The 23069-nt window shown below is 48.3% G+C and overlaps 9 protein-coding genes across 14 annotated transcripts; 4 read left to right on the forward strand and 5 right to left on the reverse strand.

Moving 5' to 3' along the window:
• The first annotated feature begins 10 nt into the window (after nucleotides 1-10).
• On the forward strand, nucleotides 11-1748 carry FVEG_04836 (hypothetical protein). The gene is made up of 2 exons (XM_018892744.1): nucleotides 11-969; nucleotides 1023-1748. Exons 1-2 carry the CDS (start codon nucleotides 141-143, stop codon nucleotides 1616-1618), a joined length of 1425 nt encoding a protein of 474 aa, XP_018749486.1. The 5' UTR covers nucleotides 11-140; the 3' UTR covers nucleotides 1619-1748.
• On the reverse strand, nucleotides 1544-3425 carry FVEG_04837 (high-affinity iron transporter). Its single transcript, XM_018892745.1, has 4 exons — nucleotides 2825-3425; nucleotides 2330-2769; nucleotides 2079-2277; nucleotides 1544-2028 (listed from the first exon to the last, which is right to left on the reverse strand). Exons 1-4 carry the CDS (start codon nucleotides 2978-2980, stop codon nucleotides 1756-1758), a joined length of 1068 nt encoding a protein of 355 aa, XP_018749487.1. The 5' UTR covers nucleotides 2981-3425; the 3' UTR covers nucleotides 1544-1755.
• Nucleotides 3426-3599: 174 nt separating this feature from the next.
• FVEG_15552 (hypothetical protein) lies at nucleotides 3600-4334 on the reverse strand. Its single transcript, XM_018904691.1, has one exon. It carries the CDS (start codon nucleotides 4102-4104, stop codon nucleotides 3751-3753), a length of 354 nt encoding a protein of 117 aa, XP_018749488.1. The 5' UTR covers nucleotides 4105-4334; the 3' UTR covers nucleotides 3600-3750.
• A 599-nt stretch (nucleotides 4335-4933) lies between these two features.
• On the forward strand, nucleotides 4934-8054 carry FVEG_04838 (hypothetical protein). Its single transcript, XM_018892746.1, has 5 exons — nucleotides 4934-6096; nucleotides 6157-6651; nucleotides 6709-7285; nucleotides 7340-7565; nucleotides 7622-8054. The coding sequence occupies exons 1-5, from the start codon at nucleotides 5749-5751 to the stop codon at nucleotides 7845-7847; spliced, it is 1872 nt and encodes a 623-aa protein (XP_018749489.1). The 5' UTR covers nucleotides 4934-5748; the 3' UTR covers nucleotides 7848-8054.
• A 158-nt stretch (nucleotides 8055-8212) lies between these two features.
• FVEG_04839 (hypothetical protein) lies at nucleotides 8213-10770 on the reverse strand. 3 transcript variants are annotated; one of them, XM_018892748.1, is made up of 4 exons: nucleotides 10482-10770; nucleotides 10331-10384; nucleotides 9855-10031; nucleotides 8388-9802 (listed from the first exon to the last, which is right to left on the reverse strand). In XM_018892748.1, the coding sequence occupies exons 3-4, from the start codon at nucleotides 9909-9911 to the stop codon at nucleotides 9311-9313; spliced, it is 549 nt and encodes a 182-aa protein (XP_018749491.1). In that variant the 5' UTR covers nucleotides 9912-10031; nucleotides 10331-10384; nucleotides 10482-10770; the 3' UTR covers nucleotides 8388-9310. The 3 variants fall into 3 exon arrangements, with proteins under 3 accessions (XP_018749490.1, XP_018749492.1, XP_018749491.1); XM_018892747.1 differs by having other exon boundaries at nucleotides 8213-9802; nucleotides 9855-10416; XM_018892749.1 differs by lacking the exon at nucleotides 10482-10770 and having other exon boundaries at nucleotides 8213-9802; nucleotides 10331-10474.
• Nucleotides 10771-12447: 1677 nt separating this feature from the next.
• Nucleotides 12448-14719, forward strand: FVEG_04840 (hypothetical protein). 3 transcript variants are annotated; one of them, XM_018892752.1, is made up of 3 exons: nucleotides 12455-12959; nucleotides 13093-13275; nucleotides 13433-14719. In XM_018892752.1, exon 3 carries the CDS (start codon nucleotides 13928-13930, stop codon nucleotides 14648-14650), a length of 723 nt encoding a protein of 240 aa, XP_018749495.1. In that variant the 5' UTR covers nucleotides 12455-12959; nucleotides 13093-13275; nucleotides 13433-13927; the 3' UTR covers nucleotides 14651-14719. The 3 variants fall into 3 exon arrangements, with proteins under 3 accessions (XP_018749494.1, XP_018749495.1, XP_018749493.1); XM_018892751.1 differs by having other exon boundaries at nucleotides 12448-13275; XM_018892750.1 differs by having other exon boundaries at nucleotides 13093-14719.
• Nucleotides 14720-15149: 430 nt separating this feature from the next.
• FVEG_04841 (hypothetical protein) lies at nucleotides 15150-16814 on the reverse strand (the record flags this gene model as incomplete). Its single annotated transcript, XM_018892753.1, has 1 exon — nucleotides 15150-16814. One exon carries the CDS (start codon nucleotides 16812-16814, stop codon nucleotides 15150-15152), a length of 1665 nt encoding a protein of 554 aa, XP_018749496.1.
• A 439-nt stretch (nucleotides 16815-17253) lies between these two features.
• Nucleotides 17254-18829, forward strand: FVEG_04842 (pirin (iron-binding nuclear protein)). The gene is made up of 3 exons (XM_018892754.1): nucleotides 17254-17920; nucleotides 17969-18418; nucleotides 18471-18829. The coding sequence occupies exons 1-3, from the start codon at nucleotides 17449-17451 to the stop codon at nucleotides 18638-18640; spliced, it is 1092 nt and encodes a 363-aa protein (XP_018749497.1). The 5' UTR covers nucleotides 17254-17448; the 3' UTR covers nucleotides 18641-18829.
• FVEG_04843 (hypothetical protein) lies at nucleotides 18671-21780 on the reverse strand. Of its 2 annotated transcripts, XM_018892756.1 has the most exons (5): nucleotides 21018-21780; nucleotides 20465-20571; nucleotides 20229-20412; nucleotides 19572-20179; nucleotides 18671-19522 (listed from the first exon to the last, which is right to left on the reverse strand). In XM_018892756.1, exons 2-5 carry the CDS (start codon nucleotides 20543-20545, stop codon nucleotides 19451-19453), a joined length of 945 nt encoding a protein of 314 aa, XP_018749499.1. In that variant the 5' UTR covers nucleotides 20546-20571; nucleotides 21018-21780; the 3' UTR covers nucleotides 18671-19450. The 2 variants fall into 2 exon arrangements, with proteins under 2 accessions (XP_018749499.1, XP_018749498.1); XM_018892755.1 differs by having other exon boundaries at nucleotides 20465-21780.
• Between the last annotated feature and the right edge of the window lie 1289 nt (nucleotides 21781-23069).

The raw sequence follows: 23069 nt of genomic DNA on the forward strand, positions 1-23069 counted from the left end.
CTATTGGACAGCACGCTTTAAAGACTTTTTCTTCAACTGAACACCACCTATCAACACACGGCATTCGGCCTTTCAGTACTTTAGGCCTCTACACAGGCTGACTGACATCTCCATGTCGACAGAAATCCATCATCTAGCAAATGGGCGAGTCTGGGACTACAACATCCGCCGAGGCGGACGGGTCAGAGGCTTCTAAGAAAGATGTGCCTCCCTTGGTAGAAATCGATCCCGCTGGTGAAATTGTCTTGGATGTAACCTTTGAGACTTCCGTCAGTACTCTCAACAAAACTCGCAAGGCTGAGCTTGCTGCCAGGAGAAAAGCTGGCACTCAGCCCCCTGATCGCTCGTCTTTGAAGTCAAAAGTCCGGGTGGCATATCGGGTCAATCTGGGAGCTTTGAAAAAACACTCAAAGTACTTTTCGAATCTCTTATCGAACTCTCAATTTAGGGAAGCCAAGCTTATCTCGGATACACATGAGAGGCTTGCCCAGCTTAAGATCAATGTCAACGAGGCAGATGTCGAGGACTTACCCTGGATTCCCATTACCGACGATGACGATGCAACCAAAGCGGCTGGTCGTGAAAAAGCCATGGAAGATATTCTGAATATCATACACCAGCGGCCAACAAGGACTTCACGTGGAACCATGTCATACGTAACCACGCTAGCAATCGTTGCTGATCGCTTCGATTGCGTGGCAGCTGTTGCTCGGGTTCTGAACACAGACCTCAAGTTTAAATGGCCGTTGACGTCAAACAAACCTCTGCGCAGTGACGATGGACGACCTACAGAGACAGAACAGGTCTTGCGCCAAAAGGTTCTGGTCGCGTGGCTATTGGGACAACCCATGCGCCTGCAACAGTCAACTCGAGAACTCATTATGCGAGGATCAAGTCTCTGGAGTGAGTTTTATGATACCGATGCTGATATGACTGCTGCATGGTGGAATCTGCCTGATGGCTTAGAGGGTAAGTAAACATATGAGGCCCGAGGCGCAGATACAATGCTAATTCTTCTCCAGAGGAGCTACGGCACAGGCGTGATCGTATCCTCAACACCGTCTCCTCTGTCCAACGGCATTTCCTTGCATTGTTCTCATCTCGAGAGAGGCAGTGTAAACTCGGGTATGACTCGAGTGCGGCATGTGACTCTTACCAGCTTGGTCAAATGCTCAAATTCCTGGTGAACAAGAATTTACTCTTCCTCGTCGACTACAGCCCAGCGTCGTTGAACATGGTTCCTGACACTGCGATGATCGAGATTGAGGAGCTCCTTTCAACGCTTCAGCAGTGCCCAAGCTATCAAATTGACAAGCATCATACGAATTGCGGGTTACGAGTTCGACTGGAACCAATCCTGAGTTACATGCGGTCAATGCTCTCAGCTGGTGTCATCGCAATACCGTATGCCGATTGGAAGAAGAGGCCGACTGAAATATCGTGGCTAGCTCTGAGAGAACACACTGTCGGCGACAAAGATTATCACCCCAAAAAGTTTCAGTTTACACGTGCCATTGCCAACGATCAAAGGTTACGTTACGAAGGAGCACTTTATGTAGACAAAATGGCAAAGGCTATGTTCATGGCTGATGAATGGGATTGGACTCCTGAAAATTGATAATATAGAACAAGACTTGCTTGTTGTGTGTAATTGGATATAGACCAAGCTAGACTCATAGAGTCGTTAGAAAGCTAAGTGAATTATACAATGAGCCATCTGCAGATGAGTCCTCGACTCTCTTCTCATATATTCTCTTAGGCGGTAGTAGTCTTCTCTGTTGCTGTGTTCTTGGGAGTTGAGCTGGCGTGGCTCTCGGCATCATCAACAGCGTTGGCAGGAGCCTTAGCCTTTCCGAAAGGCAGTCTGCCATGTGTCTCCTTGAAACGCATGACGATGAAACCAATCATGACGCAAATCCAGTATAGGTTATAGGAGATGACAGAGCCATAAGTAGCGGAGTTTGTCCAGCCAAGAATGGCATTGAAGATACCCCAGCCGTTCTGAATAGCTTCGGTGGAGGCACAACACTAAAGACTTGTTAGAATATGGAAGGAAGGTTTGTCAGATCAAGACATACGTTGACGTGCCAGACACTCTGGTCAATATCATAGGAACCAGGCCCGTTTCCAAACTCATCAGCTTCACCACCAATGTACTCGTTCCACTTGGCCATCTCGAAACTCCAGACAGAGCGAGAAAAGAGACCGGCACCCACGAGGTACAAGAGGCAGGTCGAGAGAACGAGGAAGAGTTGAAGTTTGGTGCTCGCGCCACCCCTGAGTCCAGTTAGTCGCTGAAGGTCATCGCACTTGTATATGTAGCACTTACTTGTAAAGGAGATAGCCAACACAGCAACCGGCAAAGAGGCCGACAACAGTTGGGAGAGGAATGGACTTGGCTGAAGCAGAAAAGGACACACCAGCGACGAAGACAACGGCCTCAATACCTTCTCGAAGGACGGTGACAAAAGGCAAGACGAACATAGCGTACTTCTCAACGAACTGCTTGAACCATCCCTTGGAACCAGCTTTAATTGGTGATTCGAGAGCCTTTGCCAGCTTGACTCGCCACTTTGCCTGCATCTTTCCGATACGGAGCAGAGCTGCGCCCATGACGGAGATGATTAGGGATGCAAAGAGACAGAATGCACCTTCATAGTAGTACTCGTTCTTCTCCCATGAGTTCCTGCCAACGGTGTAGAAGACACCAATGACAGCGGCGGCGACAACCAAGCAGATGAAGAAACCAATGCCCGTTCCAAGCCAGACCTGTCACTCTAGTCAGTATCCATGGCAGGTGTAGGGGATATCTCTATTGATTTACCTGGCGTCTCAGCTGTTTGTACACTTTGATGTCACCATTGGGACCGTCAAGGGTTTGCTTGAGGAAAGCAAGCAAGACAGAAACGATGATGACTGTCTCAAGAGTCTCTCGAAAGACAACAAGGAAGACGGGAACCGCAAAGACGTCTACAGCCATGTTGACAGTAGACAGTTGATATTATTGTGTTGTGCAGTTGAGTCACTTGAGAGAGCTGTGTTGGGCTCAAGATAAGAGAGGAGCTGTCTTGAGCTCAAGTATAAGGGGATACAGTCAAGTGAGAAGTATGAGACTGTCAAGAAGAGGGTGTGGTAACGGAGATATTGGATTTGATGTTACACTTGGTTCGTTTTGGGATTGGAGCAGCTTGTGAACGATCCAGTCATCACAGGCTGCCGATCAGATAACTTTTTTACTCTTACGAGAAGAAAAAGCTAGAGCAGGGGATCAAAAGACACACGATCTGATTTAGTATCCGCATTACAACCTTGTAAGCTAAGCTTGTTGGCTAAGCGTATACTTAGACGAGTTGCACTTTTGAGATGCCGCAAGGATCAGCAGAGTAAAGCGCGGAATGCAAAAAAAAAAACAAAAAAAACATCGAGCACGAGAACCTGGTCGAGAATGAAACGCGAGCTACCGAGTACCGGAGCAATGGTCAGAAAGCAGCCCATGATCGGGCTTGTTTGGGTTGTTGGATGGTTGGTGGCTTGCTGCTGCTAAGGTTAGCTCGTCGACGCTCGGCAAGGAATTGCCGTAACGTGGGATGTTTCCTCATGGGGCGACCTTAATCAATCAATCAGATAATGCTGTGACTGCAGATTAAGGGTGTGAATGTCCTAGATTTCCCGCAACTGGGCTGTTTCTTATTTTGATGCTTAACGTTTAACTTGAAGTGACTTTGGGGCCCTCATTGTGCACGCACTTCTTCAAGCTGAACCACACAACTCGAAAGTCGGCTCCAAGACAAGAATGGAAGAAGACTCATTGAAGAAGCTACATTGGTGGAAGCTTAGGACAGCTCCGTGTCTCATAGCACCCCACAATGTGACCTCGGATCCCAGTCGAGAGTCAAATGCCGATATGCTCGTGCTTGTATCGACTTGACATGGATAGCTGTGGTAGTTTTCGGAAAATCTGTATGTAGTCACCGTATTCTGGAAAGTATGATGTGCAAGCCCTGGACTTTCAGACAAGGGAAAATGTGGAATCTCAAATGCATTCCCTCCGAAGCGGCGATGTTCCGTCGAGGTGGATGGTAGAGAGAGTTCAGCCGCACCCATGTAGCTGCATCAGGGCAAGCGGCTGAGGGTCGAGGGTGATATGACCTTCTGGTTCAAGATCAAAGTTATCATATCAAAAAGATCAGGAGATAATCATTATCTGATCCGAAGCAACCACAGGTGACAAAGGCAAGCTAAGCGAGATAACAGAAAGGATTAGATTAGAGTTAGGGAACGCCGCGGCTGAAAATTTCAGAGTTACATGGCTCGTCAAGATCTCGGGTTCGCTTGTGATGTTGAGGCTTTATTGGAGAGGCTTGTCAGACCACTCTTTTGTTGCTGGAACCATGGAATGGCTTCTCGACCGTTGAAGGGGCCCACTCATGATCGTCCAAGTCAAATCGAGACCGTGTGGCTGCGGTTTTCGGCTCTGGTATGCCGCTAGATGCTCCTTTTTCGCAGGGACTTGTTATTCTTTCGACATCGAGATACGTGATTAGAAGCCGTCACTCTGGGAATGTATTTTGCTTCTGATAGAAACTGGACGGACAGAGCCAAGAATCCTCGGTCTCGGGAGGATAGAACCGATCGCCAAGAGGCTGCAGCGCCTGTGATAGCTGTGAGTGACCCGGCTTGGCATAGGACAGGCAGGCTAAGGCTGGCTGGGCAGGGTCTACACTAGGTAGATAGGCTCTTTCGAAGCGAATCATATGTCAAGACGCTCTAGCGGCATTGAACGAGGAGAAACACGAGGAAGAGGTTGCGATTGATAAGATGAAGCTCAGAGTGGAGTCATCATTTAGCATCCCACTAATTGAAAGAGGAAAGGCGTAGAATCGAGCTAGTCTCCACTAGCCTTCTATCGTTAATGAAGTCCTCCACCTGAACCCTTCAACCTCGCACTTGGACGGTATTTCTCGATGGTTTCAAGCCTTGTCAAGCCACGATGGATCAACAGCTACTCATCTTGTATGTACATACAGAGTAGGCCGATCCCTGCTCGTCTAGAACGATCACATTCACGGTCTCTACCACTCTAGCTCGCTTCTTGCACATGCACACGCGCGCCGATTCCGCAGTTGTGGTTCAGCCCAAACCAAACCAAACCAAAGCCTTGACCCTCATCAGCTCATTCCAGCATTTTTTATCAATCATCATGCGCCAGCTTCATTTCTGTGTGTCAACCACGTTTGGCGCCGCAGAATTGACTCGCTAGTCGGACATTCTTCCCGAATTATGTCCATCGTACCTATGCATGGATGGACTGAACTGCAAGGGTTGTTACCTTAGTAGATACCTAGACTAAACATTTCTGTAGCTGGATCATCTTTAGGCGATCCTTCACTTTGCTTCGACTACCTACTTTTCTGGTGTTGGTGCTACTCAAACTCTGACCAAGAACTGTGCATGCATCTTCTTTTTCCCATGTCCATATCGTAAATTGATCATCCCACCAACCCCCATCTTATACTCAATCTACTTCCGGTTTTATCCATCTAATCTATTCAATCTGTTCCCGTCCCAGTTCTTCTTTTGCCTCTTGTCATCTGCTTCCCTCCAGTGTCTTGCAAGCTCCCAAGCTCTTATACCTCCCTTGTTGGGCCTGTCCCTCTCCCCCTTCATCTTGTCTCTCATCCTCACCGTAGTATCTTGTATAATTCAAGCTGCTGAGGCTGAGACGACTTGGGCCCTCACACCTTCAAAATGCTTTTCAACTCTTTATCAGCTGAGGCAGCACTGCTTCTCGCCCTTCCTCACCTCGCTTCTGCAGCTACCAGAAAGTTTGATTTTGATATTGGCTGGGTCAGAGCTAATCCTGACAATGCTTTCGAGCGCCCAGTCATTGGCATCAATGGCAAGTGGCCAATCCCTACAATCGAGGTTGACATTGGTGATCGGGTCATCATCAATGCTCACAATAACCTGGGCAATCAATCAACTTCTCTGCATTTTCATGGTCTCTACATGAACGGCACTACTCATATGGATGGCCCTGCCGGCGTCAGTCAATGTCCAATTGTTCCTGGAACCAGCTTCACTTATAACTTCACTGTAAGGATGCTCAAGATCCCCTCTCTACCTCTCAAGATTCAATTAACATATCCACCACAGGTCGAGCAACCAGGTACCTATTGGTATCACAGTCACACTGCTGCTCAATACCCTGACGGTCTACGTGCTCCCTTCATTGTTCACGATAAAGATTTCCCCTACAAGGATAAGTACGATGAAGAGGTTATCTTTTCTCTTTCTGATTGGTATCATGACGAGATGCGATCCATGATTCCCAAGTTCATGAGCAAGGCCAACCCTTCAGGTGCAGAGCCCGTGCCCAACAATGCCTTGATGAACGAAACCACCAACTTCACCATGTCTGTCAAGCCCGAGACAACCTATCTGTTCCGTACCATCAACATAGGTGCCTTTGCTGGCCAGTATCTCTGGTTTGAGGGTCACAAGATGCGCATTGTCGAAGTCGATGGTATCTATACCGAAGAGGCTGAGGCAGAGATGATCTACATCTCGGCTGCTCAGCGTGTCAGCTTTTTGCTCACCACCAAAAAGGACACTTCCAAGAACTTCCCAATTGTCGCCAGCATGGATACCGTGAGCGCCGCTGGCCTAGTAATGATGGTGAAGCAAAAGCTGACAGTTTTCATATAGACTCTTTTTGATGTCCTGCCCCCGGATCTGAACTACAATGCCACCGGCTGGCTCGTCTATGATGAAAAGGCCGACAAGCCAGACGCCGCTACTGTTGACGCTTTGGAACCTCACGATGACATGAAGCTTGTTCCATACGACAAGATGGGCATTCTTGGAAAGCCTGACCAGGAGTTTACTCTTGATGTCAAGATGGAAAACCTCAAGGATGGTGCCAACTACGCCTGGTTCAACAATATTACCTACGTCGAGGCCAAGGTTCCCACCCTGTATACCGCCCTCAGCGCAGGCAAGGACGCCGAAGACCCAAGTGTTTATGGCACTTACACACACTCCATGGTCCTGAAGAAGAACGAGATCGTACAAATTGTCGTGAACAATCTCGATTCTGGTCGTCACCCTTTCCATCTTCACGGACACGCATTCCAATCCATCTACCGTTCCGAAGAGGAGGCTGGTATTTGGGCCGATGCCAACGTTACTGAGGCTGATTTGCCCAAAACTCCTATGCGACGTGATACTCTTGTCATCTATCCCAACGGTAACATTGTTATGCGTTTCAAGGCCGACAATCCAGGTATGTTCCAAAAACTCATTTTCAAAAGAAATTCGCATGATTGACTCTTCTCAGGTGTTTGGTTGTTCCATTGCCACATTGAATGGCACGTAGTGTCTGGTCTCATTGCCACTTTCGTTGAAGACCCTCTTACTCTTCAAGAGACCATCCAGATTCCTAAGAACCACCTGGATGCCTGTACCGCTGCTGATATGCCTACCAAGGGGAATGCGGCTGCTAATACCGAGAACTTCCTTGATCTTACTGACGAGAATAGACCTGCCAAGGCTCTGCCTGCTGGGTAAGTCCCTCCACTCCCATTGCTTTTCGAGGCTGATGCACTGACACTTTGTGAAGATTTACTCCTCGTGGTATCGTCGCTCTTGTCTTCAGCTGTATCTGTGGTATCCTGGGTGTAGCCGTCGTGGCATGGTATGGATTTTCTGCATCGATCGACCCAACCAGTGCCGGCGCTCTCAGCGCTGGTATCGTTGATGGCAGTGACTCAGGCGACGGCAATCCTGCTCATAAGGGACCTCAAGAGACAGTTGTTTCCCCTTCAGGTGATGCGAGAAGTCACTGATACATGGGTTAGACGTCCATGTCTTCCTGGAGATCAGCGGCCATCCTTCCGAGGCTCTTCAAGTTTGATAATCTGTACTAGTGTTTGAATATACCATTTTGTTACTTGTTAGGTTCATCTTTAATAATGATATTTCGGGCATCCTTAAGGCTCTTCTGTGCAGAACTCCGGTCTACTCTGAAGATCCATTGCTCACAGTATATTCTGTTCTCAGGGGCTCGCATAATTGGAGTCGTCGACGAAAGTTTAGTCCTTAGAAGATCAAGACGTATGATTGAACAGCAAAGTCGGTCGCTTAGCCTATCCAGATTTGTCTGAGGGCCAGTGATTTGTATAAGCCTGTCTGATCAACGAATAAGCCAATGAGCTGCTCTCATTTCAGATGTCGCAACCGGTTTTCTTGTTCTTATGTGAGGCTCTTTAATGCCCTATCATCATATTCGTGGCTGAGTCTATCATATAGAGCTACTGTTGATATACAGATGGTGAAATGTACTCCTGTTGGGTAATAGTGAAAGAAGAGCTAGATTAACCGCAGTGCCAACCTAATCCAATTATATTATTCCTTCAGCACACTTAGCGAGAGCCTTCACTCAGTTAATGTTTATCTTATGATCCAACCGTGGCTATATGCTTCCTCAGACAGTCTGACAGAAGTCGATAGACTTTCCTGTGCACTACCAGATTATGCACTACATAAATCTTCAGATGATCGTGAGCTTAGGCGCTATCACGTACCATTGTGGTGGTAAACGGAATTAAGAACCACTGCATCATGATCATGACAAGTTCTTTTGTTACAGCCCTTCATGTTTGTGCCTCCTATTGCATACAAATTCCGTTATCGCTCACCCATTCAGCAAAGACAGGGGTCCATAATCACACTCAATTTTCACGTGAGAATACAAAAAAAATCTATTAAGTCGTTTTCAAGTCTTTTGAAGTCCACATCCTTTTGACGATTTGAACCCCCCCGTCGCGAGCTATTCCTCACGTACGCATCTCGAGGATACGCAATCATCTGATCAACATATCTCGTCAGCGTCAGCCACCCCATCATCAGCCAAGAGTCCTCAAGTGGGAAGAGAGAAACAAGAGAAACAAGAGAAAGGGGAGACAGACAACCCGCATTGCGCCGATGAGACACGACAGAGAGAAATGCACATCGAATTCAACACCTTTATTTCTCAAGGCTGAAACAGCCATTGTAATCATGTTTGCAGCACGACCAAAGAAGCGCATCAGATATTCCGAAAGTCATAAGCTGATTTGCAACGGTGCGTGTGCCCCCAAATCATTCAGAACTCCGAGAATCGATAAACGAAAAGAAAAACAGCGGGAATTGCAATGATTTCAAGAAATAATTCCGAGTAAAAATGAAAACAGGGAGGGGTATAGGTATGGTTCGGCTGAGGACGGTCATCACATCAGGCTCGCGGTGCCATGGTCATTGATTGAGACGTTTACTGGTTAATCTTCTCGTTGACGGCAGTGGTGGTCTCGGCCTTCTTCTGATGCAGGAAAGAGCTCAACCAAGAGAGAGTCTCGTTGCTAACGACGAGGACGGTGGTAACGGCAGCTTTTCCGTGCGCGACGAGGCCACCTTGCTCGACCTTCTTGATCTCAGAGTTGTAGACCTGGAAGACGTGGTCCTTACCCTCAAGACCCTTCTGAATTGGGAAGAGGATGAGAGCGCGGGTATCTTGGTAGAGTTCATCGGTGGGCTTCTTGACGACGGGGAACTTCTCATCGATACGGTCGAGGGTCTTGTCGCCTAGGGAGTCGACCTTCTGGACATAGGGAGAGACATATTGGTAGGGCTTGGCGAAGTAGGGGACGACGGGAGCGGCGAAGGTCTGGTAAGCAGCGTCGGTGAGCTTGATGGAGCGCTGGCCGAATTCGTTGGACTTGAAGGTGTGGACGCCGTCGCTGATGACAGGGTAGTTGAGGAGATGCTGCAAAACAGGTTAGTTTGGGTCGCAAAGTTGTGAGTTATTCGACAATTACCTGGACGAAGGCAGAATACTGAGCAGCGCTCACGTCGCCATTAACTTGGTGAGACATGGTAGTTGTTTTAGGATTGCTCGCAAAGAATCGGTGCAAGTGGTGGAAGTCGCAAGGTTCGAGATAAAGTCAATTGCTTGTCGAAATCGTGATGACGTTCGATGACGAGTGGTAGATAAGCTTGGATTCGAGTCAGGAACGGCAATCTTCTTTTTTCAGAGGAGCTTCAGGTGGGATGTGATGGTGTAGGATAGATAGGTAGGTAAACAGATGGAAGAGAAGAAGGTGGGAAAGTGGGATGGTCGCAATTGAAGGGGACCTGCAGAGGCTAAAAGGGAACAGAACAAGATGGACGAGGAAGATGGGGAGAGCAGTAGGTAGTCCGTGTGTCTGTGTGTGCGTTACGTCTGAGGTCAGGGGAGGGAGATGAGGGAGATGATGTTGGTGGGACGCCACAGTATGGAAGCTCAAGTACTTACAGTTTTTGGTGTAAAAGAACTCGGAGGAAGAAAGGGAAATGAAGAGGAAAGGGCCTATCTAGGTTAATAAATGCGCTTTGGGTGAGCTGTAAGTGCTGGTCAGTAGGTAGTGCTTGGGTAGGGGGCTAGAAAATTCCGGAAAGTAACCCACCTTTACGATACAGCAAATATCAAGGTGCAGCTGTTTTTTGCCATCGCGAGGATTTTGGAGGAGTGAGTGTTAGGGAGCAATCAATTTGCATGTGCAAATGCGCAAACATGTGCTTGTACTAGACAAGGTATCTTTAAAGCTATTTTGGGCTGGGTGGATACTTGACGTACCTACCTGCTTGGACGGACGGACATGTAGGTTCTGCTAACTCATTATCTGAGTCTCCCTCTTTGTGTTACTGAATGAAGGAAGAGATTGAAGATTGATATCAATACATCTCCGCTGAGACTTAACCTGAGGTTATTCGAATGACACTTTAGCCACATGCTCTTCAATTCTTTTAGCCCCCATCAAACACCATCTACCTAGCAGCAGGTATCAGTCAGTAAGGTATCAGTCAGTACAGTTACAGGCATTGGTGGGGTGCTGTTGGGCCTTTGTGACACCATCACAGTCAAAAGATAGGCAATCGTTCGACTCAGCCGCATGCCCTGTCTCTGGGTGTTCATTCCTCGTTTCATCTCTTTCCTCAACAGCCATTCGATCAAATGGCTCGCCCCAGGAAGACGGGAGCTCATGAATTAGGTACGTACCCCTGCTCCTGCTGCTCCCGGCGCGTAAGGTCATTAATGACAGTGTCGTCCCTGCAGGCAGGGCAGGGCAGGAATGATCTCCATGACATGTGAAAGTGGCCCCTCCCCCCACTCTCCAAGCAATAACGTTTCCCTTCCCTGACTGACTCCAAACATAACCAACACCAAACAAGATTATCAATTCGACTCAACTCTCCCCAACAAAAGAGCTTGAGCTATAGAAATCCCTCTTTCACTGATCACTGATCAAGGAGTGCATCTGTTGCAATTCTACATCGACGCCACGCATCCTTAGCGCCAATCAAACATGAATGAGTGAGCTCTTGATACATACAACCAGTGTTCCTTATGGGTATTCCGAACGAAATGACATTCAAGTGAACGAGACTTATTACTTCGGAGACTTTGATCTCTCCACTGTCTACAGCCGGCTTATCAGCTTCTCCCGCGGGCTCGGACAATTGCCGCATGAATTTCGTGAGTGGAAGCGTTGCCTCTCCTCGGAGATAATGGCCAATGGCCAATTCCGTGGAGTGCAATACCACGCAACGCAATGCAATAGAGGACCAGATACACCTCAATCTTCGTCATGGTGCGTTTCAACACGACGCTTTTCCAAGTCTGTGTTCCCTCGCATTGCGTCTGCAAGCGCTCGGTCCAAGGCCAATCCTCATCTGCACAGTCCGTACTCCGTATGTCTTATCTCGGGCTTCATGAAGCCTTAGCTATCTGTTCAACCTAGCAACAACAACCAGGCCGGCTCAGCAATTCCTCCTCTCCCCTTTGCTAGGAACCAATCATCGCCTCATCAAGTCTCAGCCATGTGGCAGGCACTTAACTTGTCAGCTATTCCCCCCTAACCCTACTCGGTAACAGGGTAGCAGTCCGCGTATACATATGTGGGAAAGGTACTTTTTATTACTCTTGATGTAGCCGCCACGTGAAGCATTCGCATTGATAAGAGACCTCTCATTCTGCTGCCGACTTGGCGAGAGGCAATCCAGCTGCTGCCGCGGTTAAACCTCATATCAGACATGAGCTCGACTGCCGGCCTCGGATCTCAAGGGAAGGAAGAATAAATGTCGCTTCCAGAAAAGCGGCTCCGTCTCGTGACTACGAGCTCGATTCCTTTTTCGACATTTGCTCCATAACTACGGAGTAGCCTCATCACGTTAACGGAATCGCTCTATTACCTTATCGACCGATCAACCAACAGCCCCAAGGGTCCCCTGCTACGTGGCATGCACCCTGTCAGGCTGTCACTGAAGTCGTCTATGGCCCATTTACAGCCACTTTCACATGTCAGGAAATTGCATGTTGAGTGATGACTGAGTGATGGGCGATGAATTCATCAATTTAGACGTTTGTGCCCCCTTGAAAGTCTCAAATCAAGCAGACGGATGCGCTTGCGTAACCCTGATCGACAGTATATTCAACGGCTCATTGCGCATGCTCGGCAACGCATGGCAGCATTACAAAATCTCACGATCTTCGAGGGATCACCAGCGAACAACGCCAACATTCCTCTCCCTAGCGCACCCGTTCCTCTGCGCGAACTGTTGGTCGTCGCACAGGGTGGCCGGCCAAGCGTCAACACTTTGCATGATTTCTATATTTTTTTCTTCACGAATCTTTTTCGTCTTCTGCAGTGGGAATCTTTCTCTCAATCTTCACCACATCTGCGCCGCGTCATTTCAGCATATCGTGATCACGACAAGATGCATATTCTCTTGAAACGCCGTTTCTCTGCGTCTTTGGTGAGCGACTTATAAAGCCCCACGGCTAGGGCCACTCGTCCCCTCAATATCACATGTCGAAAAAAATCTACTTTTGGTTATCTATTGTGATCGTGGTAGCTCCGGCACGATAGCTTCCGTCAGTCAATGTGGGCCTCATCTACACCTAGCATCTGATTTTGGGCTAGTCGACAGCCCTACATAACTTGCATGTTCCCTTCCACTTCATGCTTGTGCTCATGCGTTGGAGATCCGCTTGCTTTGATTGATCTGACTTACAAGGGCTCTTCGGATCATCTTGGACCACATGCAAGACCCTAAAATTCGGCTTGTTTCCGATGACATAGTTCATAGCCTTTTTTTCTGGGCTCGGTTCCCTGCATTATCGCAGCGCAAGCCATATTGCTCGAAATATTCGACTCCAATTCTCAATGCCTGAAGATTCACGGATCTTCAGATTTGCAAGTATGACTGACTGATCTAATTTCGAAACTCACTTATCGCATTACCGGGGGTACTGTCAGGGTCGATATACCGATAGTGCTCTCATTTCACAAAGCAATACTGCTTTCACCATCATGGTCACCTGTTGTCTTACAACAGCTTGTTAACCCACATTCAGGACTTGCTTTGCGAATCACGTCGCTGAACGTCTTGAAGCTGAAGCCAAGCGGCGGTAACTGTGCCGGCTTTCTTGAGGATCTTTCAATGTTTCACTTTAGTTCTGACATGAAGGAATATCTCCGCCTGCTAAGGGACGGCTCGATGCGGATCGAAATGTCAGCTGCTCAACTACCTCAGCTCAATTGGTTGTGACACCTGTCAATCGGCGATCAAAGTCAGGCCTCAACACGGTCAGATGCGAAAATGATGAATTTATTGCACGATGCGCGGTAATTGATACTGTCGCGAAAGCAAACTGGGGTGCACAGACAGAGAGATGTGCGTCACACATCCAGTGAGTTAGATGGTTGTACCAAGTGGTACAACTGCTGCTGCGGCTGCTTTTCCTCTTTAAATTCCCGTCCGTCAGTCCCTGTCTTTCTCAGTTTGTCTTTCTTCGGTAGATGTCGTATGGTTACTTTTGGGTACTGCACTGTAATCGATTTCTATCAATATGAACTTTTACAGCCTTGTTGCTTTTGCACTGTTTGTGACCTCGTCTCTGAGTCGAGCCACTGTTGAAGAAATACATCTTCAGTGGTCACTTTGTGATCGTGATGGAGAAGCCGTCCTCGAGAAACTAGGGGAAGAAGTTCGCCTACCCTACAAACGCAATCCGATCACCTATTTCGACACTATGCCCCCGACTCATGCGCAACAAGGCGTCATGTTCCGTACAAAGACGAACAAAGGAAATCCGTTTTCCGTCATCAAGGTGCGCTTCGATGAGAAACCAGAGCGCATTCCCCCTGGCGCCCATTGCGTCTATGATCGATACGGAGACAACGTCCCATTCACTTGTGGTCAACGGTACCTCCTAAGCGACAAGACGACCCAAGAGATCTGGAGCGATGACCAAGTTCGCTTTGTAGAAAAGTACGACGATATTGACTGGGATGGCCTTGTATCCTACGGGCCTTTCCCAGATGGCAAGTGGAAGTTGAGAATACTGGGTCACAAAGCGAAGCTGGATGATGTTGTAGCTGGGGAGCTTCACCTTATAGAGATTGAACTGTCTACCCCGAAAGCCGGATCTGAGAAGGTGTATCAGGAGGTCACTGAATATCTGAGAGAACACGATGTATTGCTATGCGACCCCCAGGCGTCGAAGACACTGCGCTTGTTTCGGCATATGGGATACATTGATGACGAAGATACTTGGAGCGAGGAACTTTAGCTACTTGTCATACATGTCAGTTCTCTCTCAGTCTATCAAGTTACACTATTGACAATTTACCCGTCTTCCAATCTTTTTGTTGAACTGGGAACGCGGGGTTATTGTAAACGCTTTAGTTCTTACACATGGATCCTGTGTAATTAAAGGCTGATATAATGAGGCCCATAGGCTCAGTAGTAAAGCCTCTGAATACTTGGGTTCCTGCCAATCTTGCCCCTAAATTAAGCTTAACGTAATATTGTGCTCATACACGATTTCTTCCCATCGCTGCACCAGCATCGGCATTTCCATTGCCATTATCCTCGGTATTCGCTTCTTTTTCCATCAATAACCTTCTTGAAAGTGAACTCCGTGTGTTGCTTGAACTTGGCTTCAGAGCCATATGCAATCCTTGAGCGCTCCTACATCCCTTGCACTAATCATGCAACCAAGACTGCCTTGCAAAAGTCACTTGAAGGCTGGGCTTCGTCATGGAGCAGAAACGTGAACGGCAACTTCACTATTCCTTTTTGATATTGCCAGCCTCGTCGCCACTATAACCATAGATATCCTCATCATCGTCGACTGGCCTCGATGGAAGAGTAGGATGTGGGCCTAAAGGTGGAACGGCAGTACTGACTGGCTTTACAGGAGCCTGCGAGTCTGTTCGTTGACTACGAGGCGCCGTTGCAGTGAAATCTTGGAGGCTTTTCTGGGTTCCCTCTTGACCGTTCTCCTTGGCGGTGTTTTTTGTGGTCTCTCGAACGGCCCTCTGTACGGTGCGATGAGCGCGGCGTTGAGTGCGCACATAATGAGCCCTGTTTCGTGCCATGCCTTGGACAAGCTCTTGATAGACGCCTCTCATGAAAGCTTGAACGCTATCTTCAGTGTTTCCCGGGGGGAGATTCCGAATTGTATTTTGGAGGGTTTCCCGATCGAAATATTGAACAATACGTTGAGTGTTATTTCGATCAATACCCAGAGTTTCATCCTGAGGGCGAAGAAGGCGACCCCGAGGGCGACCCTGAGCGTGACGTTGAGCTCGGATTTGATCGTGAATTTGAGCCTGACGTTGACTACGTTGTTGGAATCTCTTTTGAACAAGAATTCGAGCTTCTCTTTCGTTGTTATCCTGAAAGTGACGTTGAGCGAGACGTTTAGCGTGAAGCCCAGCCACCCACTGAGCGTCCTCCAGGTTAAGTTTGCGTATTTGAGCCATGCTTTGTACGAGACTTTCATTGAGACCATGGGCGTAACATTGAGCGTACCATTCCTGTAGATCCTTTTCTATCTTTTGGTTTTCTTTCTCGAGCTCTTGGGCGAAAGTTTGGCCGTCCCGTTGGTTTAAATCGGCCCTCGTGACAACATTGTCTGATACCTCGAGACCTTGGTTGATACCTTGAGCGTTGTTCTGAGCGTTCCCTTGAGCATTGTCATCATCATCATCTTCTTCTTCTTCTTCTTCTTCTTCTTCTTCTTCGTCCTCGTCCATAGGCTCTGGTAACTCCTCGATAAAAACCTCCATTTCTTCGAGTGTCTTTGTTTGTCTGTGCTCCCACTCTTCATCCATCTCTTTCTTCTCCTTCATGTGCGCTTCGAGGAGCGTGTCCTTTAGCCATTCACACTCAGTGAACAGAATGTCGAGCATTTTGTCCCTGTTCCACAGCGTCATATTGGCATTGCACATGTTGTATGTATCGATGAGTTTCTGTTGTCCCTTCAAGAGGAACTCGAGTTCCCAGTCGTTGGTGTAGAGTCCGTGGAGGATAAACAACAAAGCGGTTCCAAGCCCCATTGCATCCCTGAATTGCTTTTTCGCTAAACGCCAGAACACGTCACGGTGCTTGTAAAGGGGGTGGTTCCTGTAATCTTTCCACTCGTCGTTGTTCCTGATGACGAACATCTCACGCCAGATAAAGTACTTGATGGCGCGCCTGTTCCAGTAGGGAAATAGTTCCCTGTGGTAACTGACGATGTCTATGAAATTTTCGATCAAGGCGCAAGCATTTCGTCTGTTGGTGAGAGGAAAGGGGCACTCGAGGGGCAAGTCGAAGATGGTTATCTTGTTGCAGAGATTTGCCTCCTCCCACTCTGAGACTTCGTCCCACTCCAGGCGAGGTTTCGGGTCCTTGAGTTTCCTCTCATTATCGTACCAGGGCGAGTAAATGGTGATTTGGCCGGACATTTTACAGCATAGAATGTTAACAAAGAACTACTGCGGTGTTCTGAAGAGGTCTGGCAGTATCTGGAGTGTTTTCTATGTAGGGAAGAAAAAGACTCGAAGCGAGAAATATGACGTGGCCTAATCAAGCAAACAGTCACACACACGTGGCAGGAGCGCATCGCTGCCATGTCCCAATAAACTTCCGTCCTGAAGCCATCAAAGTTGTAGAATGAAAGTCCAAGATACTATAGGTACCTAGGTACCAAGATGAAGGTTTAGGGTAGGCATGATCGGAAATACGGATATCAGATCTTACGTTAGTCATTATTCTCCACTTATTAGACATTCATCACCTTGGTCAGCCTTACCTTAGCCATTCCATTCTAGCAATAAGTGGCTACTTTAGGCCTATGGGTTCCTGTTCTAAAGTACGGATAAACTACTAAAATTTAGCTGCTGATGTAACCTTGACTAAACATCTCTAACCTCTACCACGGATCAATTCGATCCAATGCCATCCACGGCGGCTTATTCTATCTATTTCTATTCATAGGACCCTCCTTGCATTTGTCTTGCTTGCAAATCCATATATCTTCTCATCCAACCTTGTCTCTCGTAGTATATAAATCCCTTTTCTCAGCCGCCCTCCCTGGTCATGACCCTTTTTCGTTCCATCTTCATACCTCTATTCATTGCTCTAGCAGCTATTGCATTGTTCCAACATCGTGTCAAAGACACAGCAGCTTCAACCTTTGAATTCCTAACAACTCTCACCTCTCCGATTACTTTTGACAAGGCCAACACTCAGCACAAACACCACCACCTTTACGCCACAGAAATGTCTGTCACTCGAGCTGTTCGCAAGGTCTTCCTGGCCGTTGAGCAGTCCGAAGGAGCTGGTGCCCGTGTTCGTCGCTCAATTGGCACCCCTCAGCTCCGCAACTTTTCTCCTTTCCTCATGCTCGATCACTTCTCCGTGAAGCCTGGTGCTGGTTTCCCTGACCATCCTCATCGTGGCCAGGAGACTATCACATATCTCCTAGAGGGTGGCATGGATCATGAGGATTTTGCTGGAAACAGGGGTACTCTGTCCGCTGGTGACCTCCAATTCATGACCGCTGGAAAAGGTATGAACCAATTGTCCTAAATAGCAGAATCGTACTAACATCGCCCAGGCATTGTGCACGCTGAAATGCCCCGACAGAACGAGGATGGCAGCGCAAATGTCGGTCTTCAACTTTGGGTTGACCTTCCCAAGGACCTGAAGGCTTGCGAACCTCGGTATCGCGACCTCCGTGGCTCTGAGATCCCCATCGCCAAGGTTGACGATGACAAGGTCACTGTCAAGGTTATTTCTGGCCAGAGTCACGGGATCGACTCTGTTAAGGATCTCGCCTACACACCCGTCTGGTTCCTCGACATTGAGATCCGCCCTGGTGGCAAGATCACCCAACCTCTCCCTGCAAACTGGAACGCCTTTGCCTACACTCTCGAGGGAGATGTTATTGTTGGCAAGGATGACCAGCGACGTGTTGTCGAGCAGTACCATAACATTGTCTTCGAGCCGCAGGGAGATGTTGTTCACTTTGAGGTTGACGCCGGTGCCTCGAAACCCGCTCGACTAGGTATGTAAAACACTTACCTCCGAGAAAGCATGCATGCTAACATTTTGATAAGCCCTCATCGCTGGTATCCCTCTTGATCAGCCTGTCATCCAATACGGTCCTTTTGTCCTCACTTCCAAGGAGGACGTCGCCAAAGCTCTTTTCGACTACCAAACCCACTCTAATGGTTTCGAGCGAGCTGAGAACTGGCAGAGTGAGATTGGCAAGTCCATGATGGACTAACCCTTTTATATATGTTGCTTGATGACTTGATTGGCGTTACAATGGGATATGTATTTAGTTATAACTAACCTACACTTATGAGCTGGCAGCGCTGTTTGAAAAAGTTGGTTGTGTCACATAAATAAATCATACGAAGAATGATTATCTAATATCATTCCTCTACTATTTCCACCGTCTGTTCTACTGTTGAAAACATCTCAGTCCAAACCAGGTTCCAACAACCCCTATATGAAATGAGCCAGCTGACAAGTATTCTATCTGGTTTCGACACCTTCACCTAATGGTAATACATCAAGTGACACTGAATACGGATTGCACACTTTTTTTTCTGAAGAAGAAGATTATCTATTACTATTTCTCAATGAATGTGAGAAGCAAAGTCCACCTCCGAAGTCAGGCCGTAGGCCGGGTATCACCACCATCCCAGAACCCATGTAACCAGGAGAGACGACACGTACAGGCTGAGCATGTGTCACGGTAGCACAAGTCTGCCGCTTCCCGTCGTCATCTCCCATGCCACCGCTGCCTTCTTCATCTGTCACAAGCAGTATCAAGATCCCATCCATTCTAACATTTCTCGTCATTTCCATTAAAGGAGAGATAAGCCGTATGCATCATTAAGCCCTCGAAAAAACCTGACCCGAATGTCCATTCATACCATTCACCATTATGTGAAGATTTCCCCCCGCAAACCGACTCCTTGCACCGAGGAAATATGCTAAGGGTCCCGAAAGATCGAGGTACAGGCGTGAATTATGTATCAAACATGTGCAACATAAAAGCAAACGTCAAATTTTCATCCATCCTGATTTAAAGGAGGAGCATGGCAATACCGGCGGCGGCGATGACACCAGCAGGGGCACCAGTCATTTGAGCCGCAGCCTGAATGAAAGTTAGATATTTTCAATAGAACATGAGTGTATTAACTTACAGCATTGTCAGTACCGGTGGTGGTGGCCGAAGCATCAGTGCCAGTAGCATCAGTAGCACCCTCAGTGGCGGTGGAGGCGTCAGTAACGGTCTCCGAAACCGACTCGGACTCAGAACCGCTGGTAACTGTGGTGAGGGTTCGGACAACTTCAGTACCATCAGTGGTGAATGTAGTGACCTCGGCGGATGCGGCAGAGTCGGTGGAGGCAGTCTCGGTGACGAGAGTTCGGACGATCTCAGTACCATCGGAGGTGAAGGTGGTAACCTCAGCGGACCCAGCGCCAGAGGTCTCGGTCTCGGTCTCAGAGGCAATGGTAGAGACGATGGTAGAACCACCAGAGGTGAAAGTGGTGACAACTGCACCGCCGAGGATAGCCTTGCCGGTGGTGGTGAACTCATCTCCCTCGGAGTTGGTGAGGACGCTGGTGTAGGTGCTCACGGAAACGTCGTCGGAAGCGCCAGTAGCAGTACCGCTGATGGTGGAGAGAGCAGAGGTGACGGTAGAATCGCCAGAGGTAATGGTGCTAATAACGGTTCGAATGGCGCCAGAGCCAGTAGCCGTGGCCGAAACCTCGCCAGAAGCACCAGTAGTGATCTGAACACCAGCTCCTGTGAAAGGTTAGATATCTTGATTCTTTTTGGGATCGGGGAAACTTACGGCGGCAAATCTCAAGACCGTAATTCAGGACCTGGGCGGCCTGCTCACTGTTGCAGATAGCAGCAGAGCAGTCACGGAGACCGTAGATGAAGTCTTGGTTGGTGCACAGGCAGCCAATATCGCCGGCGTCACATCCAAGCTCCTTGGACTTCTCAGCACTGACCATGTTGCCGGCGCAAGTGCGCTGTTCTTGGTCAGATATGCTCTAGCTGTGCACTTCCTGGGTTTAGACTTACACCACACTGGGGGAGATCATCGGAGCTCTGGGCAACGGCGGCAGCAGCCAGGCCAAAGATGGTGAGGAAAGAAGACTTCATCTTGATGATTTTTCTTGATCAAGGATCTGTATCAAATTTGTGGATTAGTTGGGTTTTCTTATGAAGTTTGTAGCGACAGTAAGAAGGCGATGGTGAGCGAAGGTAGGTTTTGCGAGCGCGTTAGGCGAGCGATGTAAACGAGGGGAAGTTAGGCAGTGAATCACCGCCTACAGGAGGAGAGGCGACCCGTGAATAAATGAAGTGCGAGTACCGGCGGCCAGCTCCTGAGGCACGCGAGTGATGTTTGTGTGAGACAAAGCAAGGGAACGTGTATCACAGAGGTATGGAAGAGCCGAGAACAAGAAGTGTGTAGCCCTCAAGCCCCTCGCAATGCAATATTCAGTGCTCGCGTTCCGGTGTCAAATCACACAATCACCAAGCTGAAATGAGGCAAACTGGTTGGGCGAGCAAAGAGTGCACCGGCAAAGATGCATAGTGTAGCTGGAGTAATAACAATAAGATAGTAACTTACCTAGATGGTAATTGATATGTGACAAGGGCACAAACGAAGGTGATAGATCTCGTGTAAGAGTGAGACGAAGTGAGACTGGCCTGGGGGCTGGAGGTTGGGAGATAAACTCGATTGAGTTGTTGGAGAGAGGATGTTTGAGATGTTGGAATGAAAAATTCTCAAGGCTGATATTGATGTGGAACAAGAGGAAGGGCGAGGAGGAAGCTGTAGCTTTAAAAGCAGGAGTAAGTGGTGGGTGGGCGGGAGCCAGAATCTTGATCTTGGCGTGACGGTTGCTTGCTTTGCAGAAGCGAGCAGTGCTTGTCGGCTGGTAAGGCAAGTGCAGGCAAGGTCCCCTGCCTAAATGGTGTGTTTCCCAGCTTGGCATTGGCGGTCTAGCAGGGCAAGCACGGCACGGGCTTGATCTTGCCTTGTCACTACGTACGTCTCTCTTAGAGTGGGAAACTGCCATCACAGATTGAAGCGTAAATCTGCACCTGGGGCAGTACCTTGCTGCTTGGCTTGGATACCGCCTGCAGGGAGACCACCGATGGCACGGGAGGGGCCAACGCTAATACGACCCAGTCCAGTCAAGGCTCAGTTGCTGGCGGGGAAGCTAGAAAGACCACTCCACTGGGCCGGACCGTCAAAGACACAGGTTTCAGCACAGACGGACAGGGCCAGGCACTTGGAGGCACCCCCATGTTGACTATGATGTTGTTTTACGGGGATGTTTTGTCAACGACAGAAGGACATTACGATGAGCCAAGCAATTTCTCATTTGTGAATTTACTCCGCCATGATGATTGAGTCAATGCAATCGAAGATTGGGTATACAAATCAGACGTCAATGCCGTAATTGGAGATACACAATGAGGTCAGAGCATGAGCTGGAGACGAGATGGGTTACCCCTGTCACAGCAGGGAGCGGCTTTTACAGCAACTTGTCCACGTCAGTGACGCTGGTGTAAGTGACTACGAGGGTCTCACAGTTAAAGTTCTTACACTCGAGATTCTTGTATTTTCACCCGGGGGGACACATTGGCTTTGACGTTATGATATCTACAGCGGGGTAAAGAAATCGGCAAAGCAAGCTACCTTACCCAGTGAAAGTTTCAGTTTCATCAGCAACTACGGATATTATCAGGGAAGCTGCAGCATATGAGATCCATGGAAAAAGAGGTCAAGGTGGGTGGTAGCTGGACGGGCTGCCACGCTAGATCGCCAACCACCCACATCGGCACCTACAACATGGCGCCTGGGGCTTTGAAACCGGACGGGAGCTGATGCGAGAACAAATTGATATTCAAAACTCGATATCCTCTTTTGGTTTGCCAATAGCGCGTACGTGGTAGTTTCTGTGCTTCTTTGCTAGCCTTGGAAACTTTGGGATATCGGTCCTACCACCAATACAGTCTGTGGAGGCAAAAAGATGCAAACTTAAAGTTGATCACACCAGACTAGAAAGCTGGATCAGCTCTCGTCTATGACGGAACTCTTTTTGGGTCGCCGTGAATACCCAGATACCTAAATAAATTGATTGAGGCAACCAGGAAGGAACTCGTATGCCGAGCCGGATAACGGCCACAGGAGCATGAAGGAAGGAAAATGGGTATGACGATTGCCAACAATCAGTATCCGTACCCTGGGCTATGGAAGGTACCTTACTTGCCCACCTCGGTTCAGTGTAATTGATGTTGTGTTATGCTCCTGCCACAGCAACCTCCATCTTTGCCAGGCAATCACAATCAAGTACCACGGTTTCATCTAAACACTACCTTACCTTATCCCGGGTTTCCATCTTCCAACAACCACCCATATGTAGCAGTAGCTCATAGTACGTGTGATATCGCATCTCCAATTATCGAGAGTGAGGTTCGTCGTCGTTGGCCAGTGGCGTTGCTGCTCTCTCCGATTGGCCAATTACCCCTGTACTCATCCATCCTTGGCAACCACACAAAAACAAGCTGAGGTGTTAGCCAACTTTTGACTCCCTGGCAACCGGGAAGCGGAATCATGTTCTTTTTTTTTTTTTCTTGTCCTCTGGGAACTTTCTTCTCGATTCCTGAATCA

This window comes from Fusarium verticillioides, chromosome 4, assembly GCF_000149555.1.
Source record: "Fusarium verticillioides 7600 chromosome 4, whole genome shotgun sequence".
Lineage (NCBI taxonomy): Eukaryota > Fungi > Ascomycota > Sordariomycetes > Hypocreales > Nectriaceae > Fusarium > Fusarium verticillioides.